This window comes from Mustelus asterias, unplaced genomic scaffold (assembly GCF_964213995.1).
Source record: "Mustelus asterias unplaced genomic scaffold, sMusAst1.hap1.1 HAP1_SCAFFOLD_171, whole genome shotgun sequence".
Taxonomy (NCBI): domain Eukaryota; kingdom Metazoa; phylum Chordata; class Chondrichthyes; order Carcharhiniformes; family Triakidae; genus Mustelus; species Mustelus asterias.
In genome coordinates, this window is record NW_027590177.1 from 826809 (window position 1) to 848429 (window position 21621).

General features: G+C 47.5%; 1 protein-coding gene across 1 annotated transcript in view; it reads right to left on the minus strand.

Annotated features, from left to right (window-relative positions):
- The window catches only part of LOC144485233 (uncharacterized), a 66949-nt gene that overhangs the window by 34061 nt on the left and 11267 nt on the right, over window positions 1–21621 (minus strand). Inside the window, 3 exon segments of the mRNA XM_078203441.1 lie at window positions 6427–6663; window positions 6665–7683; window positions 19095–20040. Coding sequence (XP_078059567.1) covers window positions 6427–6663; window positions 6665–7683; window positions 19095–20040 — 2202 coding nt within the window.

Sequence of the window (21621 nt, forward strand, 5' to 3'; positions counted from 1 at the left end):
TTGCCTACTCCTGCTCCTATTTCTTATGTTCTTATGCTCTTATGTCCAAAATAGGTGAGCTTCTGGGATGTCAGAGCCTCAAACAGGTTCCGGTGAACACCAGCTTTCTCCAGCACCCACTCATTCATCCATTTTGCCGTCCGTGACACACGGAATATCCGTCCGAGTCCTTTCATTTCAAACACTTTTATTGGAGCCTCGTCACTCTTACTGATAGTCCAGCTTTCACAGACACACATTGGCACCGGCCACACAAGGGCTTTCAGAAGGTGAATGTTCATTGTAACCGAGATTCTGTGGCTGCTCCGCACTGTTTTCACTGAGATCACAACACCATGATCCTTAAGACTGGCCTGAGTTTGTTTGATAGATCCTGCAGTCAGATCTCAGATAAATACATGAGTCTCAGTTCCATTGAGTCTCCAGCACAGGGCCGGGCCAGCCGGCTCAATCGGTCTGTCAGTAATTTGCTCCACATCAGCCTCCACCTCCCCCACTGCATCTCCTCCCGATCAGCATATCCTTCTGTTACTGTGTCCCTCATGTGTGGATCTAACTTTCCTTTCAATGTATTCATGCTGTTCACCTCAACCACTCACCATGGACCAAGTTCCATATCCTCTGTTATTTGGGGTCAATAATGAATTCCCCTTTTGTACTCTTTAACATCGAAATTTGGATCAAATTAAACAATCAAATTAAATGAATGGGAAGGCGTGGGGGGGGGGGGGGGGGGAGGCAGTGGGGGGAGGGGGGGGGAGAATCCTTTAAAGGGACAGCCAAAAACAAAACCCTGAATGAAAAGTTACAAACGTAAAACTATGATGTGGTTCTGGGGAGGAATGAAGCTCTCCAGCCCCCACAGTGCCCACTGAAGACCTTGTGTTGGTCGTCACCACATGCTTCCTTTCCAGGGACACCTGGTCGCAAACATGGGCTGACATGGTGGTTCGCACTGCTGTCTCACAGCTCCAGGGAGCCGAGTTCAATTCCAGCCTTGGGTGATTGTCTGCATGGAGTTTGCATGTTCTCCCCATGTCTGCATGGGCTTCCTCCGGTTAGTGTCACAAGTAGGTTTACATTAACACTGCAATGAAGTCACTGTGAAAATCCCCTAGTCGCCACACTCCTGCACCTGTTCGGTGACACTGAGGGAGAATTTGGCATAGCCAATGCACCGAACCAGCACGTCTTTCAGACTGTGGGAGGTAACCGGAGCACCCGGAGGAAACCCACGCAGACAAGGGGAGAACACAGACAAGTGACCCAAGCTGGGAATCAAACTCAGGTCCCTGGCGCTGTGAGGCAGCTAACTGCTGTGCCACCGTGCCACCAATGATCCAGGTGAATGTTAAATAAGAGACAGACCAGAATTATAATCTCTCAACTATTAGAATGGTTTATTCAAAAAGAGTAAATAATACGAGAGAAATTAAAACAATGAGTCTCACTGCCTTCTGCCTGTCGGGGACCCTTCTAACGACAGCTGGTCTGGAGCTCGAGAGGTCCCGGCAACGTTCGTGATCCCGGTCCAAGGTGAAGTCCAACGTACCCGGGTCGAAGCCCCGCCCCCCGTGTTTTACAGTGCGGCACAAACAACCTGACAGGAGATTTGGTCAATTCCCAGGCTTGGGAAACAATATACAAACACAGCACTGGAAGGTCAGCTTGTTTCTGTAGCGCAGCTGCTTCTTTAGGTTCTCACAGCATGAATAAATGCTGAGTTGACTGGTGAATATCTTAACTCTTTACTTTCTATTCATTCCACCCTGAGATTCAGCAGCCAACGCAGCAATCCCATCTGTACCTGTATACGTTCCTTCACAACAATGACCTGTGTGAACAATGCACGCACGCTGTACCACAAGACAAGTAAAATGAACAACAAAAGGGTACAAAGTAGCAGTATGACAACAGGATGTAACATTAAAGTAAAAACAGCGGATGGTTTGGGTGACCATACATTAAAAACACCCCACCAAAGGTGAAAACTGAGGCAATTAAGTTAATCCGATGTTTGGTGAAGTTTGCCTTAAGCACAGGTCATTTCCACACTCTGCCTGAGAAGATGTTGCCTGTCTTGACTTAAGTGTGCAGAAACGTGTGTATTTTGTTCAATAAACCTGCATAATTTATTCAGTTCAATTGAAGGCAGATGCACAATACCGTGGGTGTGTCTATATCAAATAATATGTTCTATTAGTATGTACATCAAATATGTCCCATGCATCTTTCCAACATTGGTTTACAGGGGGTTCAAGCTGTCTGGCATTCAGATGCACATTGTGAGTGCTGGTCATGCAGACATAGTTTTAAAAAATTATTCATGGAGTCACATGTGGGCCAGACCAGTTAAGGATGGCAGATTTCCTTCCCGAAAGGACATTGTGAATCAGATGGTTTTTTTTCTGACAATCGACAATGGTTTCATGGTCATCAGGAGATTCTTATTTCCAGATCTTTTTCATTAAATGTCACCATCTGCTGTGGTGGGATTAGAACCTGGGTCCCCAGAACATTAGCTGAGTTCTGAATGAGTAATCTAGCGATAATATCACGAGGCCATCACCTCCCCACCAAACTTGCCCAATTTCATGCATAATAGTATCATTAACTGGCGATAATTCCTATTGACATTGGCCATGACTCAGGTGTAAGGTACAAGCTTCATGTATGAGGAGTTATGTAGAGGACATACCATTACAAAAGGCGATTGGCTACAATCCGCCACACTGAGCACGGATGCCTGGACAGTGATGTTATACAAATAATATTTCTGTCCTTCTCCACAAGTACATTTGTTTTGAGTGCATATTTTACTGGATGCCTTCCATCCCCCATGCATCGGGAGTGAACGCAGCTTAGGAGGTACAAGCCAAGCATGTCCAGCAGCAATTATTTCCCCTTTTCTGTGGGGTTTGGTTTGAGATATGTACCCACACCTTGCCACCCTTACATACAGGTGTGTCATATTCCCTGTCTGGAGGAAGAATTGAAGGGACAGGTTGTTTTATCATCTGACTCACGGGGTTTCATAGAATCCCTACAGTGCAGAAGGAGGCCATTCGGCCCATTGAATCTGCACCGACCACAATCCCATCCAGGCCCTATCCCCATAACCATACTTATTTACCCTATAACACCCTGACACTAAGAGGCAATTTAGCATGGCCAATCAACCTAACCCGCATCTTTGGAGTGTGGAAGGAAACCAGAGCACTTGGATGAAACCCACGCAGACACGGGGAGAATGTGCAAACTCCACACAGACGGTGACACAAGCCAGGAGTCAAACCCAGGTCCTTGGTGCTGTGAGGCTGCAGTGCTAACCACTGTGCTGCCGTGCCACCCCTCCTTTTTGTGGCCTATTATTCAAATTATATAAGGCCTGTGCCACTCTTTGAGTGTGTGGTCACTGGTCAAAAGTTTGATTTGTTGTTTCAATAGCCCATTCATGCGTTCAATCAGGCCAGGCTAGGGGATGTGCAATACCCAATGTATTCCATTCATTGACTCCTATGTGATACAAATGTCATCCCAACTTGATTTTTACACGGTGAGATCTTATTCCTTCGCACCTTATCACATTATTATTCTTGATCACTCGAGCTCTGATTTTTCACTGGCCATGCTAGGGTAGGATTATAACCATTCATTAGAATCTACTCTCGCTTTTCAGTCCAGTGTTACTTGGAGTATACCATCACTTCAGTGACCATCTGGTCATAGTCCCTCACAGTTCTCATCACAAATTTATGATAAAATAATTTAAACAATGCCTGAGAACGCTTCTGAACTTCTTAATCAACTACCTACCACTGTTTGTTGATTGGTCAGACCCTCTTTTCACAGATTCGGGTATCTCAGCCACTGAACACCAGCCAGTCCTGGAATAAGTTTAATTCTAACTCAATGAGGAAATATTCTCACCAGGTCCTCTGTCAGGGCACTGCTAAGCAGCTTTAATGGTCCATGATTGCAGAAACTGAGCTGTGGTCAAATTTGATTGAGTTTTTTGAAGGGGTAACTAAGTAGATGAGGGCAGTGCAGTTGATGTTGTCAACATGAACTTTAGCAAGATCTCTGACAAAGTACCGCATGGTAGGTTGTTGCATAAGGTTAAAATCTCACGGGATCCAGGGTGAGGTATCTAAATGGATACAAAATTGGCTTCTTGACAGAAGCCAGAGGGTGGCTGTAGGGGGTTGTTTTTCAAACTGGAGGACTGTGACCAGAAGTGTGCTTCAGGGATCAGTACTGGGTCCACTGTTATTTGTCATTTATATTAATGATTGGGACGAGAATATCAGAGGCATGGTTAGAAAGTTTGCAGATGACACCAAGATTGGTGGCATAGTGGACAGTGAAGAAAGTTATCTCCGATTGCAACGGGATCTTGATCAATTGTGCCAGTGGGCTGATGAATGGCAGATGGAGTTTAATTGAGACAAACGTGAGGTGATGCATTTTGGTAGATTGAGCTAGGGCAGGACTTACTCAGTTAATGGTAGGGCGTTGGGGAGTAACAGAACAAAGAGATCGAGGGGTACATGTTCATTGCTCCTTGAAAGTGGAGTCACAGGTGGACAGAATGCTGAAGAAGGCATTCGGCATGCTTGGTTTCATCGGTCAGAACATTGAATACAGGAGTTGGGATGTCTTGTTGAAGTTGTACAAGACATTGGTAAGGCCACACTTGGAATAGTGTGTGCAGTTCTGGTCATCCTATTATAGAAAGGGTATTATTAAACTAGAAATAGTGCAGAAAAGATTTACTAGGATGCAACTGGGACTGGATGATTTGAGTTATAAGGAGAGGCTGGATAGACTGAGACTTTTTTCTCTGGAGCGTATGAGGCTGAGGGGTGACCTTATAGAGCTCTATAAAATAATGAGGGGCATAGATCAGCTAGATAGTCAATATATTTTCCCAAAAGTAGGGGAGTCTAAAACTAGAAGGCATAGGTTTAAGGTGAGAGGGGAGAGATACAAAAGTGTCGAAAGGGGTAATTTTTTCACACAGAGGGTGGTGAGTGTCTGGAACAAGCTGCCAGAGATAGCAGTAGAGGCGGGTACAATTTTGTCTTTTAAAAAGCTTTTAGATAGTTACATGGATAAGATGGGTATAGAGGGATATGGGCCAAATGCAGGCAATTGGGATTAGCTAAGGGATTTTTAAAAAAAGGCAGCATGGACACGTTGGGCCGATTTCCATGCTGTAAACCTCTATGCCTCACATTCAAACTACAGTCCTTCAATTATAACAGAATATGTGGCTGTATGTAGCTGCCTCGGCCGTGGTCAACCCCAACACTGCCTTCTTGAACTGCTGCAATGCCTGAGGTATAGGTGACCCAAAGTGCTGTTAGGGAGGGATTTCCAGCTACACATTCCTGACTTTCATTAGAATGTAAGTGGGTTCCAGATTGATATATTCCATTCAACCACACCCAAGGTGAGTTATTCCAATTCCTTTATTGTCCAGGACAATATATTCACAATATCTTTAAAACAGAAATTAAACATTCCCATTTGATTTCAGGTACTAACATATTCTGTTCGATTGATCTTTATTGTCAATGTCAGGCTGGGGTTGTTCCCCTTGGAGCAAAGGAGGTTGAGGGGAGATTTGATAGAGGTGGACAAGATTCTGACAGGTTTAGATAAGGTGGACAAAGAAAATCTGTTCCTATTAGCTGATGGGACAAGGATGACAAGCAAATTTAAAGTTTTGGGTGGGATCACAGAATCAGAGAAACCCTACAGTGCAGAAAGAGGCCATTTGGCCCATCGGGTCTGCACCGACCACAATCCCACCCAGGCCCTACCCCCATATCCCTACACATTTACCCGCTAATCCCTCTAACCTACGCATCTCAGGACTCTAAGGGGCAATTTTTAGCATGCCCAATCAAACTAACCCGCACATCTTTGGACTGTGGGAGGAAACCAGAGCACCCGGAGGAAACCCACGCAGACACGAGGAGAATGTGCAAACTCCACACAGACTGTGACCCAAGCCGGGAATCGAATCCAGGTCCCTGGAGCTGTGAAGCAGCAGTGCTAACCACTGTGCTACCGTGCTGCCCATGTGAGGAATAATATTTTGATGCAGCGAATGGTAATGATCTGGAACTCGCTGCCTACGAGGGTGGAGGAAGTGGAGACAATAAACAATTACAAAGGAAATTGGATGGGCATTTGGGAGGTTTCAAACAGAAATGCTGACTAAATATCTCTGAACTTCCGAGCACCCTGTCACTCTGTGATCCTTGTGAAATTTGAAACCAGGTATTCGCAACAAGACAAGAGCATCAGCCATTGGAGGCAAAGTTGTGAGACCGGTCAGTCCAGCAGAAACAAACCCTCCGACCCTCCCCATTGACCAATATAATTGAAAACAGAAACAATAACAGCAGAATCGACCACTGGAACCACTCGTGAACTCGCTGGTGTACCAATAGCTGAGATGAAAGACTGAATCTCTTCTCACACACAGAACAGCTGAACGGTCTCTCCCCAGTGTGAATTCCCTGGTGTGTCTGCAGGCAGAATAACCGAGAGAACCCCTTTCCACACACAGAGCAGGTGAACGGTTTCCACCCAGTGTGAACTCGCTGGTGTGTCTGCTGGCTGGATGAATCACTGAACCGCTTCCCACACAGAGTAGGTGAAAGGCCTCTCCCCAATGTGAACTCGCTGGTGCCTCCGCAGGTGGGATGACTGAGTGAATCCCTTCCCACACAGAGAGCAGGTGAATGGTTTCTCCCCAGTGTGAACTCGCTGGTGTGTCCGCAGGCTGGATGAAGTTATGAATGCCTTCCCACACTGAGAGCAGGTGAACGGTCTCTCCCCAGTGTGAACTTGCTGGTGTGTCCGCAGGCTGGATGACCGAGTGAATCCCTTTCCACACTGAGAGCAGGTGAACGGTCTCTCCCCAGTGTGAACTCGCTGGTGTGTCCGCAGGCTGGATGAAGCTCTGAATCCCTCCCCACACTGAGAGCAGGTGAAGGGCCTCTCCCCGGTGTGAACTCGCTGGTGTCTCCACAGGTTGGAGGACCGAGTGAATTCCTTCCCACACAGAGAGCAGGTGAACGGCCTCTCCCCAGTGTGAACTCGCTGGTGTGTCCGCAGGTTGGATGAAGCTCTGAATCCCTTCCCACACTGAGAGCAGGTGAACGGCCTCTCCCCAGTATGAACCCGCTGGTGTGTCCGCAGGCTGGAAAACTGACTGAATCCCTTCCCACACTGAGAGCAGGTGAATGGCCTTTCCCCAGTGTGAACTCGCTGGTGTCTCCACATGTTCGAGAACCGAGTGAATCCCTCCCCACACTGAGAGCAGGTGAATGGCCTCTCCCCAGTGTGAACTCGCTGGTGTGTCCGCAGGCTGGACAACTGACTGAATCCCTTCCCACACTGAGAGCAGGTGAATGGCCTCTCCCCAGTGTGAACTCGCTGGTGTGCCTGCAGATTGGATAACTGAGTGAATTTGTTCCCACACTGAGAGCAGGTGAACGGCCTCTCCCCAGTGTGAACTCGCTGGTGTGTCTGCAGGCTGGAAGACAGAGTGAATCCCTTCCCACACTGAGAGCAGATGAACGGCCTCTCCCCAGTGTGACTGCGCCGATGAGCGTCCAGCTGAGATGGGGCTTTGTATCTCTTCCCACAATCCACACATTTCCATGGTTTCTCCATGGTGCAGGTGTCCTTGCCGCTCTCTTGGGTGGACAATCAGTTGATGCCTCGTCTAGGCACAACACCAGTATGGTCTCTCCTCACTGTGAATGGTGTGATATTTATTCAGGCTGTGTAACTGGTTAAAGCTCTTTAGTCAGTGCATTGGAACACTCTCACTCGAGTGTGGCAGTGTGTTGGTGCTTTTCCAGTCACACTGATGTTTGAATTTCTTTTCAAATCGACAGACTGGACAAACATTTCCCCTTCAAGATTCAAAGGCCGATGATATTTCACTCCTAAGGAATATGACTGCCAGATCTAGACTTGACATTTGAGATTTCAGCCTGTAATTCCTCGTTCAATATCCTGTAAAATGAGTTAGAAATAGAAATAGAAATTCAGAACAGACAATTCTAGTTTCTATGGAACATTCTTTCCTCTCTCATTGTGCAAAAGCTGTAAATCTCCATCCCACACACTCTCCCTCCATTCTCACTCTGCTGTATCTGCTGTATGTCTTATGGTCTTATGGTCTTATCTAATATTCACCCTCCCGATTCTCCTGAAGGTGCTGATTGAAGCTGATTGACAGATCCATGCTCACTGCTTCCTGTCCTGGACACAGAAATCATAAGAAATTGGAGCTGCAGTTGGCATTCAGCCCATCGAACTGCCTCAACCTTTGATTGAGAATTGGCTGATCTACCTCACACTATTTCCATAGGACCAATATTTCCCAAACTATCCCCCAGGTTGCTCAATGCCTCAAAAGTTACCAATCTCTCTCTTGAAAATATTTGATGACTGAGGCTCCACAGTCCTCTGGAGCGCAGAATTCAAACACTTTACTCACAGACAATGGACCAAGCTCCGCGCAGCCACTGACACCAGGCCCGGACTCTGATTGGCTGGAGGACCAGCGTCCATCCGGTCCTCCACGCGTTGCCATTGGCTAATCTACCGCATGTGGACAATGAGTGGGCGGAACCCGAGCCCACGTGAGGATGGGCGGGGCTTTGACCGCCAGCTGCGCTGACCTGCTGTCCAATCCGCAGTGTGCTGCTTCTGTAACCAGTGATATTGCTGCCAATGGGACACTGTGTGCTGGGAACGCCCCTCTGAGTCATTGTGACGGCACAATGGAGCCCTGCCTGAATCAGCCAATAGCAATCACTCTGCTCCGCGGTGACGTCTCCGGGTTCAGGCGCGCGGACCCGGGAGCCCCGCCCCCACCCATTGTTCCCCCTGTCTGTACATTCCACACATTGTTAGTCCAGTCAGATAGACATATATCTGTCTGGCCGCCTGCATGGAGATTTCCAGCTGTGTCCAGGACACAGAGAGCTGAAAGTGTCCAATACACATCTCTTTAGCCTGTCTTGATGCTCTCTCCACTCACATTGTTTGTATCTTAAAGACTTGATTAGTTGTAAGTTTTCGCATTCCAAGCATTATTCATGTAAATTGAGTTTGTGTCTTTCTATGCCCTGTTTGTGAACAGAATTCCCACTCACCTGGCGGCACGGTAGCACAGTGGTTAGCACTGCTGCTTCACAGCTCCAGGGACCTGGGTTCGATTCCCGGCTTGGGTCACTGTCTGTGTGGAGTTTGCACATTCTCTTCGTGTCTGCGTGGGTTTCCTCCGGGTGCTCCGGTTTTCTCCCACAGTCCAAAGATGTGCGGGTTAGGTTGATTGGCCAGGTTAAAAATTGCCCCTTAGAGTCCTGGGATGCGTAGGTTAGAAGGATTAGCGGGTAAATATGTGGGGGTAGGGCCTGGGTGGGATTGTGGTCGGTGCAGACTCGATGGGCCAAATGGCCTCTTTCTGTACTGTAGGGTTTCTCTATTCTCTACCTGAAGAAGGGGCTTAAGGCTCCGAAAGCTTGTGTGGCTTTTGCTACCAAATAAACCTGTTGGACTTTAACCTGGTGTTGTTAAACTTCTTACTGTGTTTACCACAGTCAAACGCCGGCATCTCCACTCCAGGACAGGAAGCAGTGAGCATGGATCTGTCAATAAATAGAACGGACAAGAGTTTGATATGCAAAGTGCCAGCATTGAATCAGTGGACCGAATGACCCCATTCTCGACCCTAATGTCTTGACTGATTTAAAGAGAGAAATTTCAGCTGCTCCACTCTCTCCAACTAACTGAATTGCCTCATCATGAAATCGTACACTGCAGAAGAGGCCCTTCAGCGCATCGAGTCTTCACCGACACGCAAGAAACACCTGACCTCCCACCGAATCCCATTTACCAGCACCTGGCCCATAGCCTTAAATGTTCTGACTTGCCAAGTGCCGATCCAGCTACTTTTTAATGATGTGAGTTGCCATTCGTGCAAATCTCCTCTGCACCCTCTCTAAGAACTTCACATCTTCCCGAAGGTCTGGGGCCCATAAATAGGGTTCCATTCTCGAGAGATAGAATTGAACAGCAGGGATGTTATATTCAAAAATTGGCCCACAATAATACCACTTTACACAAGTAAAAAATCAAAACAAACTAGATTGTAAACTTCATCTCTGAATTTTTTTGTTATATTCCATAACTTAATTACTTTTATTTGATGAGTTTTTTTAGGGATGGATAACTTCTGTTCTTTATAAACTGCTTCACTCATTTTGTTGATTCTACATGTTCTCAGAGAATCAGAACCCAGACTTTATCATCCTTATCCTTTTTCCCCTTTTGCCACCACTCCCTCTGTTTTGCGGGAGGGTCGTGGGGTTTCCAATCAGAACTAATCATTTTATCAGAAAAGTTAAATACTGCGGATGCTGGAATCTGAAACAACAACAGAAAATACTGGAAAAGCTCAGCAGGTCTGGCAGCATCTGTGGAGACAGAGTGGAGCCAATGTTTCAAGTATGGATGACCCTTCATAAGAGCTGTTATGAAATGTCTTCCAGTCTCGAAACGTTGGCTGTATTCTCTAATAATTTTATCAATAAGTTTCTTGTTCTTAGTTTCCAAATAGCAGGTAAGAGCTCTGATTTTTCACTGGCCATGCTTGGGTAGGATTATAACCATTAGAATCTACTCTCAGAGGTCTGCTTTTCAGTCCAGTGCGACTTGGAGTATACCGTCACTTCACTGAATATCGGATCACAAGTCCCTCACAGTTCTGATCACAAATTTGGGATAAAATAATTTAAACAATGCCTGAGAACGCTTTTTAACTAACTATCTACCACTGTTTGTTGATTGGTCAGACCCCCTTTTTACAGATTCAGGAATCTCAGCCACTGAACACCAGCCGGTCCTGGAATAAGTTTAATTCTAACTCATTCTGAGTAAATATTCTCACCAGGTCCTCTGTCGGGGCCCTGCGAAGCAGCTTTAATGGTCTGTGATTGCAGAAACTGAGCAGTCACAGGAATGTGGTCAAGATAGTCCAGTCCCATAATGCCTCACATTCAATCTGCAGTCCTTCAATTATAACAGAATATGTGGCTGTATGTAGCTGCCTCGGCCATGGTCAACCCCAACACTGCCTTCCTGAACTGCTACAATGCCTGAGGTGTAAGTACACCGTAAGAAGTCTCAAAACACCAAGTTAAAGTCCAACAGGTTTATTTGGTAGCAAACGCCACTAGCTTTCGGAGCGCTGTTCCTTCATCAGGTGAGTGGGAGTTCTGATTATAAAAAATCCTGTTTTGTGAACAGAACTCCCACTCACCTGACGAAGGAGCAGCGCTCCGAAAGCTAGTGGCGTTTCCTACCAAATAAACCTGTTGGACTTTAACTTGTTGTCAGACTTCTTACTGTGTTTACCCCAGTCCAACACCAGCATCTCCAGGTTGTGTAAGTACATCCACAGTGCTGTGAGGGAAAGATTTCCAGCTACACATTCCAGACTTTCACTGGACTGTAGGTGGATACCAGATTGAGATACTCCATTCAACCATACCCAAGGTGAGTTATTCCAATTCCTTTATTGTCCAGGACAATATATTCACAATATCTTTAAAACAGAATTTAAACATTCCCATTTGATTTCAGGTACGAACATATTCTGTTAGTTTGTTCTTTATTGTCAATGTCAGGCTGGGGTTGTTCCCCTTGGAGCAAAGGACAAGATTCTGACAGGTTTAGATAAGGTGGACAAAGAAAAGCTGTTCCCATTAGCTGATGGGAGAAGGAGAGGGGGTCACAGATATAAAGTTTCGGGTCAGAGATGTAGGGGGGGATGTGAGGAAGAATATTTTGATGCAGCGAATGGTAATGACCTGGAACTCGCTGCCTACGAGGGTGGAGGAAGTGGAGACAATAAACAATTACAAAGGAAATTGGATGGGCATTTGGGAGGTTTCAAACAGAAATGCTGACTAAATATCTCTGATCTTCCTCACACCCTGTCACCCTGTGATCCTAGAGAAATTTGAAACCATGTATTCGCAACAAGACTCAAAGAGCATCAGCCCACTGGAGGCCAAGTTGTGAGACTGGTCAGTCCAGCAGAAAGAAACCCTCCGACCCTCCCCATTGACCAACTGTGAGAATGAACAAAATGCAGTCCTGGATGTAATTGAGAGCAGAAACAATAACAGCAGAATCCAACCCTGTGAACTTGTTGGTGTCTCAGCAGCTGGGATGAAATTCTGAACCCTTTTTATACACTCAGCAGGTGGACAGTTTCTCCCCAGTGTAACCTCTCTGATGTCTCAGCAGGTGGGATCACTGAGTGAATTCCTTCCCACACTGAGAGCAGGTGAATGGCCTCTCCCCATGTGAATTCGCTGGTGTCTCTGCAGGCTGGATGAAGCTCTGAATCTCTTCCCACACTGAGAGCAGGTGAATGGCCTCTCCCCAGTGTGAACTCGCTGGTGTTTCCGCAGGTTGGATAACTGAGTGAATCCCTTCCCACACTGAGAGCAGGTAAACGGCCTCTCCCCGCTGTGAACTCGCTGATGTGTCCGCAGGACGGATGACCGAGTGAATCCCTTCCCACACTGAGAGCAGGTAAACGGCCTCTCCCCGCTGTGAACTCGCTGGTGTCTCTGCAGGTCGGATGACCGAGTGAATCTCTTCTCACACTGAGAGCAGGTGAACGGTCTCTCCAGTGTGAACTTGCTGGTGTGCCCGCAGGACGGATGACTGAATGAATCCCTCCCCACACTGAGAGCAAATGAATGGCCTCTCCCCAGTGTGGTTGCGCCGATGAGCATCCAGCAGACATGGGGCTCTGTATCCCTTCCCACAGTCCGCACATTTCCATGGTTTCTCCATGGTGCAGGTGTCCTTACCTCTCTCTTGGGTGGACAATCAGCTGAAGCCTCGTCCACACACAGAACACGAGTACAGTCTCTCCCCACTGTGAATGGTGTGATATTTATTCAGGCTGTGTAACTGGTTAAAGCTCTTCAGTCAGTGCACTGGAACACACTGACTCGAGTGTGGCCATGTGTTGATGCTTTTTCAGTCAGATTGATGTTTGAAATCTTTTCAAATTTCCTTCCAGATTCAATGGCCGATGATATTCACGTCCCAAGGAATATGACTCTGCCAGATCTCGATGTGACGTTCGAGATTTTAGCCTGTGATTCCTCTTTCAATATCCTGTAAAACAAGTTGACACAAGTCATCACTGTCAGTACAGGATCGAAATTCAGAACAGCCAATTCCAGTTTCTATGGAACATTCTTTCTCTCTCATTCCCCAAAAGCTGTAAATCTCCATCCCACACACTCTCCCTCCATTCTCACTCTGCTGTATCTAATATTCACCCTCCCAATTCTCCTGAAGGTGCTGATTGAGGCTGATTGACAGATCCATGCTCACTGCTTCCTGTCCTGGACAGAGAGAGCTGAAAATTTCCATGCAAACTGCCAGACAGATCTATGCCCATATGACTGGAGTAAAAATGTGTGGAATATACCGACTGGATTCACTTCCTTTCCCTTCAGTTGCTGCAAGTCCCCAATTTCCCCCAGAATGAGAAAAGAAATGGAAAGGGGGAAACATTGATTTCCTCCCAGGTGTTGCCATCTTTTTAGGTCAAACCAAATAAACTAACTCAGATCAAAGACTATTTCCTCGGGTGGATGGAGCTATTACAAGGGGGCATAACTATAGGGTTCGTGGTGGGAGATACAGGAAGGATATCAGAGGTAGGTTCTTTACGCAGAGAGTGGTTGGGGTGTGGAATGGACTGCCTGCAGTGATAGTGGAGTCAGACACTTTAGGAACATTTACGCGGTTATTGGATAGGCACATGGAGCACACCAGGATGATAGGGAGTGGGATAGCTTGATCTTGGTTTCAGATAAAGCTCGGCACAACATCGTGGGCCGAAGGGCCTGTTCTGTGCTGTCCTGTTCTATGTTCTAAGTCAGGACAAAGTAAAAGGGGCAGCTCCCCAAAAAGGAGGGGGAACAGCCCGAACAGAAATCAAAATACAAAGGAAACTTAAAAACATCAAATTAAAATGTGATTATTAGGGTCAATAATGCACCCCAACCCCTGCGGTGCCCAGCGGGCGCGGAAGTCGTCAACCGCGCCCGTGGACACCGCATGCTCCCTCTCCAGGGACACCTGGCCGCGAACGTAGCCGCGGTAGAGGGGAAGACAGTCAGGATGGACGGCCCCCTCGATCGCCCGCTGCCTGGACCGGTAAATGGTGCGTATCGCCAGGAGCAGGTTCACGAGGAGGTCGCCATCCCGACCCTCCCCTCTCCGCACCGGGTGTCCGTAGATCAGGAGCATGGGACTGAAGTGCAAACAAAACACCAATAAAAGGTTCTTTAGGAAAACATAAAGGGAGTGCAGCCTAAGACACTCAACATAGACATGGTCCACGGACTCCACAAGGCCGCAGAAAGGGCAGTCTTCGGAGCCCGTGAACCAGTGAATCCTACGGTTGTGCGGAACTGCTGCATGCATCACCCTCCACCCCAGGTCCCCGACGTAATTGGGGGAGATCCCTCCATAGAGGGACCTCCAGCGGGGACCTCCGCTGCCCGGCGGCAACAAGGCCCGCCAAGGTGTATCCGGGCGACAGGCGAGGAGGCAGTAGTGGAGGGTGTGCAGCAGCAGCCCGCACAGGAAACGCCTCCGCGCAGTAGAAAAAGGCACGGAGGGCATTTCCGCGAGGCGGCTCAGGCTGTGGGGCACCTCACCCAGGCTTTGGGCCAATGTGGAATTCCGTCCAAACAGGGGAACGCTCGGGCGGGATCAAGCCTCCAATTTTACTTTAAGCTCTCAAACTGTGGACTCCTCAGTCCAAACATGGGCTTCACTGCATTCTTGCTGAGGGATTTAAATGTTGGAAACACCCCTGGTTTCCAATGGTCCTCTAGGCTTCCAGTCCCACAGCTGGTTCACAGCTCCTGGTCCCACAAGTGGTGGCTTCCAAGCTAACTGCAGACTGTCCGCTGGAACCAGGTCATTGATTGGAAAGGACTCAAAGGTTCCGGGGAAAAGGCAGGAGAATGGGATTGAGATTTATCAGCCATGATCGAATGGCACAGCAGATTCGATGGGCCGAATAGCCTAATTCTGCTCCTTTATCTTATGGTCTAATTCTAACCAAGGCTCCACCCTGAATCACATATCCCCATGGTAACAGAGACCAGGTGGAATATCTGACAGATATTTAGCTTCAAAACTAAACCTTTTTCCTGATGTCTTCATGAAGAATTCACCGAATAAAAACAGTACAATAATTGTCAGACCCAATGTCTCCAGCTAAAAGACCCAGCTGACCTTTTACAGTTCTTACCTCTCGAGTTTTGACTTCTTAAACCAACATGGGCCATGCTTTGTGACTGCGAATTCCCTGAGGGTGTTTTCATCAGATTCTCAATCCAGGTTTTCCATTTTTTAAAAGCAATTCTTGCAACTAATTCTTATTTCTAAAACATAGGAATTATAAAATTAGATTTCTGTAACAAAAACAGGAAGAAATGAAAATGTATCACCTTCATAATATCCCAGTTAGAATATTACAATGTACAACATGCTGTATATCTTAACAACAGCCATGATCTTATTGAATGGCGGAGCAGGCTCGAAGGGCCAAATGGCCTACTGCTGTTCCTAAATCCACTGTTTTCCTGTGTTGATCTATCTTATAACCTGCAACAGACACAATAATCCCTCCATTGTCCACTTCACATTCACAAGTCCAGCTTGGTAACAGCACACTGCTGGGTTCCATGTCCAGGAATTCAGTCCACTGAAGATGGAAATTACTGCTTGCAGTCTTTTCTGAAACTTTTCTTCTTCCAATAATTATAATCCAAAGTTCCTCCTGCAAAAGGAGAGTCTTCATTGCTGTTCAGTTGTGAATTTTCAAGTTCTGTTCTGAAAACAGTCTGTACAGAGTTCACATTTTGAAATTTATTTTCTTCCACGTTTGTAGTTCCCCCATTGTTTAAATCCAGAGACAATATTCCAGTCAATTCCACATTGAAACCGACTTCTTCTTGCTCAGTTATAGCTGATTCCTTTATTGTCCAGGACAATATATTCACAATATCTTTAAAACAGAAATTAAACATTCCCATTTGATTTCAGACAGTAACATATTCTGTTAGTTTGTTCTTTATTGTCAATGTCAGGCTCGGGTTGTTCCCCTTGGAGCAAAGGAGGTTGAGGGGAGATTTGATAGAGGTGGACAAGATTCTGACAGGTTTAGATAAGGTGGACAAAGAAAAGCTGTTCCCATTAGCTGAAGGGACAAGGACGAGGGGGGACACAGATTTCTTGTTTTGGGTCAGAGATGCAAGGGGGGGAGGGGAGAGTGGGGGGGGATGTAAGGAAGAATATTCTGATGCAGCAAATGGTAATGACCTGGAACTCGCTGCCTACGAGGGTGGAGGAAGTGGAGACAATAAACAATTACAAAGGAAATTGGATGGGCATTTGGGATGTTCCAGACAGAACGAAGAACAAAGAAAATTTTGTTTTCTTTAAACAAAAAAAACAAAACAAAACAAAAAAAAACAAAGAAAATCCATCAAGACATAATTTGACTGAGTTTGGCAGAAAGGGACCTACACAGGGTTGGAATCGGTGGGAGTTGGGGGGGGGGGGGAACTCTCCGCCGGTTGGGGATATACCAGGTACAGACGAGGATGGCTGTGGTTGTTCGAGATCAGTCATCACTGCAAGGGTCACTGCAGGGTTCATCTAAAACTCTGCTGGCCATGTTTAAACTCACATTAAGTGTTATTCCACTATCACCCTTGTGCAGGATGATCCACCCAGTAAGGCAACAACTTAATATTAAAATTCTCATCCTTGGTCTCAAATCACTCCATGACCTTGCCTGTCCCAATATCTATAATCTCCTATAAGCACCACAACACTCAATATATTACACTGCTCTAATTCTGGTCTTTAGTTTGTCCCTGACCTTGCTTCACCATTGCAAGCTCTACCTTCCCCAATGGGATGGAGCAGCAGTATAAAATGAAGGGTACCATTCTTAGCAGTGTAGAGGATCAGAAGGACCTTGGGGTCCGGGTCCATAGGACTCTTAAATCGGCCTCGCAGGTGGAGGATGCGGTCAAGAAGGCGTATGGCGTACTAGCCTTCATTAATCGAGGGATTGAGTTTAGGAGTCGGGAGATAATGCTGCAGCTTTATAGGACCCTGGTTAGACCCCACTTGGAGTACTGCGCGCAGTTCTGGTCACCTCATTACAGGAAAGATGTTGAAGCCATTGAAAGGGTGCAGAGGAGATTTACAAGGATGTTGCCTGGATTGGGGGGCATGCCTTATGAGGATAGGTTGAGGGAGCTTGGTCTCTTCTCCCTGGAGAGACGAAGGATGAGAGGTGACCTGATAGAGGTTTACAAGATGTTGAGGGGTCTGGATAGGGTGGACTCTCAGAGGCTATTTCCAAGGGCTGAAATGGTTGCTACGAGAGGACACAGGTTTAAGGTGCTGGGGGGTAGGTACAGGGGGGATGTCAGGGGTAAGTTTTTCACTCAGAGGGTGGTGGGTGAGTGGAATCGGCTGACGTCGGTGGTGGTGGAGGCAAACTCGTTGGGGTCTTTTAAGAGACTTCTGGATGAGTACATGGGATTTAATGGGATTGAGGGCTATAGATAGGCCTAGAGGTGGGGATGTGATCGGCGCAACTTGTGGGCCGAAGGGCCTGTTTGTGCTGTGGCTTTCTATGTTCTATGTTCTATGTTCAGTTGCTTAGTCTCCAACCTCTGGAATACCATCCCTACACGTCTCCAACTCTCCACCTCGCTTTACTCCTTTAACACACCCCTTAAAATCTACCATTTTGACCCAATGTTTGGTCATCTAACCTAGTATCTTCTTTGTGGCTCAATATCATACTTTACTTTACAATGCTCCTTGGATGTTTTATTACTTTAAGGCGCTCTATAAATATATTTTGTTGTTCCTCATGTCTCCTGGGCCTAATCATTTTCAGCGGCTTCATTAATTACCGTCTCCCCACCGTAGGGTCAGAAACGGGGATGTTCACTGATGATTGCAGTGTATATGACCATTCACAACTCTGAATACTGAAGCTGCCTGCATGCAGCGCAGGACCAGGACAACATTGTCAATTCATACTGATACCACACAATATACCACAGTAGTGTGGCGACCAGAATTGAACACTAGATTCCAAGTGCGGTCTAACAAAGGTTCAATAAAGCTGCAACATGACGTGCCAATTTTTAAACTCAATGCCCCGGCCGATGAAGGCAAGCATGCCGTATGCCTTCTTGATTATCTTCTCCATCTCATTGCCACTTTCAATGACCTGTGTACCTGTACACCCAGATCCCTCTGCCTATCAATACTCAGAAGGGTTCTGCAATTTACTGTATATTTCCCATCTGTATTAGACCTTCCAAAATGCATTACCTCACATTTGTCCGGATTAAACTTCATCTGCCATCTCTCCGCCCAAGTCTCCAACTGATCTATATCCTGCTGTATCCTCTGCCAGTTCCCATCGCTATCCGCAAATCCACCAACCTTTGTGTCGTCCACAAACTTACTAATCAAACCAGTTACATTTTCCTCCAAATCATTTATATATATTACAAACAGCAAAAGTCCCAGCACTGATCCCTGAGGAATGTCACTTGTCACAGCCCTCCATTCAGAAATGTACCTTTGCACTGCCAACCTCTGTTTTCTTCTGACTAAATATCTCTAAACTTCCTAACACCCTGTCACTCTGTGATCCTTGTGACATTTGAAACCAGGTATTCACAAAAAGACTCAAAGAGCATCAGCCCACTGGAGGCTGAGACCGGCCAGTCCAGCACAAAGAAACCCTCTGATCCTCCCCATTGACCAACTGTGAGAATGAACAAAATGCAATCCTGGATGTAATTGAGAGCAGAAACAATAACAGCAGAATCCAACCCCTGGAATCACTCGTGAACTTGCTGGTGTCTCAGCAGGTGGGATGAAACTCTGAATCTCTTCCCACACTGAGAGCAGGTGAACGGCCTCTCCCCAGTGTGAACTCGCTGGTGTGCCCGCAGGTTGGATAACCGAGTGAATCCCTTCCCACACTGAGAGCAGGTGAATGGCCTCTCCCCAGTGTGAACTCGCTGGTGTGTCCGCAGGGTGGATAACCGAGTGAATCCCTTCCCACATTGAGAGCAGGTGAATGGTTTCTCCCCAGTGTGAACTCGCTGGTGTGCCCGCAGGTTGGATGACTGAGTGAATCCCTTCCCACACTGAGAGCAGGTGAACGGCCTCTCCCTAGTGTGAACCCGCTGGTGTGTCAGCAGGCTGGATGACCGCGTGAATCCCTCCCCACACTGAGAGCAGATGAATGGCCTCTCCCCAGTGTGAACCCGCTGGTGAGCCCGCAGCTCGGATGACCGAGTGAATCCCTTCCCACACTGAGAGCAGGTGAACGGTCTCTCCCCAGTGTGAACTCGCTGGTGTATCCGCAGATCAGATGACCGAGTGAATCTCTTCCCACACTGAGAGCAGGTGAATGGTTTCTCCCCGGTGTGAACTCGCTGGTGTTTCTGCAGGCTGGATAACTGAGTGAATCCCTCCCCACACTGTGAGCAGGTGAACGGCCTCTCCCCAGTGTGAACTCGCTCGTGTGTCAGCAGACTGGATGACCGAGTGAATCCCTTCCCACACTGAGAGCAGGTGAATAGCCTCTCCCCAGTGTGAACTCGCTGGTGTGTCCGCAGCTCAGATAACTGAATGAATCCCTTCCCACACTGAGGGCAGGTGAATGGCCTCTCCCCAGTGTGAACTCGCTGGTGTCTCTGCAGGTTGGATAACTGAGTGAATCCCTTTCCACACTGAGAGCAGGTGAATGGCCTCTCTCCAGTGTGAATTCGCTGGTGTCTCTGCAGGTGGGATGACTGAGTGAATCCCTTCCCACACTGAGAGCAGGTGAATGGCCTCTGCCCAGTGTGAACTTGCTGGTGTATCCGTAAGCTGGATAACTGATTAAATCCCTCCTCACACTGACAGCAGATGAACAGCCTCTCCCCAGTGTGGCTGCGCCGATGAGCTTCCAGCAGGGATGGGTATCTGTATCTCTTCCCACAGTCCACACATTTCCATGGTTTCTCCATGGTGCAGGTGTCCTTGCCTCTCTCTTGGATGGACAATTAGTTGAAACTTCGTCCACACACAGAACAAGATTACAGTCTCTACCCGCTGTGAATGGTGTGATATTTATTCAGACTGTGTAACTGGTTAAAGCTCTTAAGTCAGTGCATTGGAACACTCTCACTCCAGTGTGGCAGTGTGTTGATGCTTTTTCACTCACACTGACATTTCAAATTTTTTCAAATCGACAGACTGGACAATCATTTCTCCTTCTGGATTCAAAGTCCGATGATATTGAGTTCCCAAGGAATATGACTCTGCCACGTCGAGACGTGACGTTTGAGATTTCGACCTGTGATTCCTCTTTCAATATCCTGTAAAATGAGTTTCCAAAAGTCATCAGTGTCAGTACAGGATAGAAATTCAGAACAGACAATTTCTATGGAACATTCTTTCCTCTCTCATTCAGAGGGTGGGTTCTCCCCCGCACATGCACAGCTTCCCCTCTCCCTCGCACATTTTGCAGTCCCGGGCCGGGGGGAGGGGGAGATCACTGAGCAGCTTCTCGCTCTGGCCGGAGCCGCCAGCCGGTTGCCTGGAAACCTTGGCTCGATGTGGTGTAGGGGGAGGGGAACAATGGGTGGGGGCGGGGCTCCCGGGTCCGCGCGCCCGGGCCTGCGCACTGGAACCCGGAGACATCACCGCGGAGCAGAGTGATTTCTATTGGCTGATTCAGGCAGGGCTCTATCGTGGCATCACAATGCGGAAGTTGGCCAATGAGCTTCAGAGTGAAACTTTGCTCTACGATCACATTCCATTGTGACATCACACCCTCACCCATTCCATTGTGACGTCACACCCTCACCCAGTCCATTGTGACGTCACACCCTCACCCAGTCCATTGTGACGTCACACCCTCACCCAGTCCATTGTGACGTCACACTCTCACCCATTCCATTGTGACGTCGCACCCTCACCCAGTCCATTGTGATGTCACACCCTCACCCATTCCATTGTGACGTCACACCCTCACCCAGTCCATTGTGACGTCACACCCTCACCCATTCCATTGTGACGTCACACTATCACCCATTCCATTGTGACGTCACACCCTCACCCATTCCATTGTGACGTCAGGGCTTCCCTCTCCGATCACAATCCCTGCCGGCCTCCCACATGCAGCCTCAATGGCGGCAGTCAGCCCGGGTCTAACACTACAAGCTGCCGCTCCATTTGGTACAAAGGGGGGGACCGGGAAGTTCATTTCCGGGGTTTGGGTTTGAACAACATGTTTACAAAGTCTCTCCACCCACCCGCCACATTTATCATTCCCCGCACGCCGCCCTCTACCTCGTATTGATCTCGCTTCCAAGTTAAAACCGTCCGTCTGTCCGTCGCCATTACCCGCACTGCGCATGCTTCAGGTTC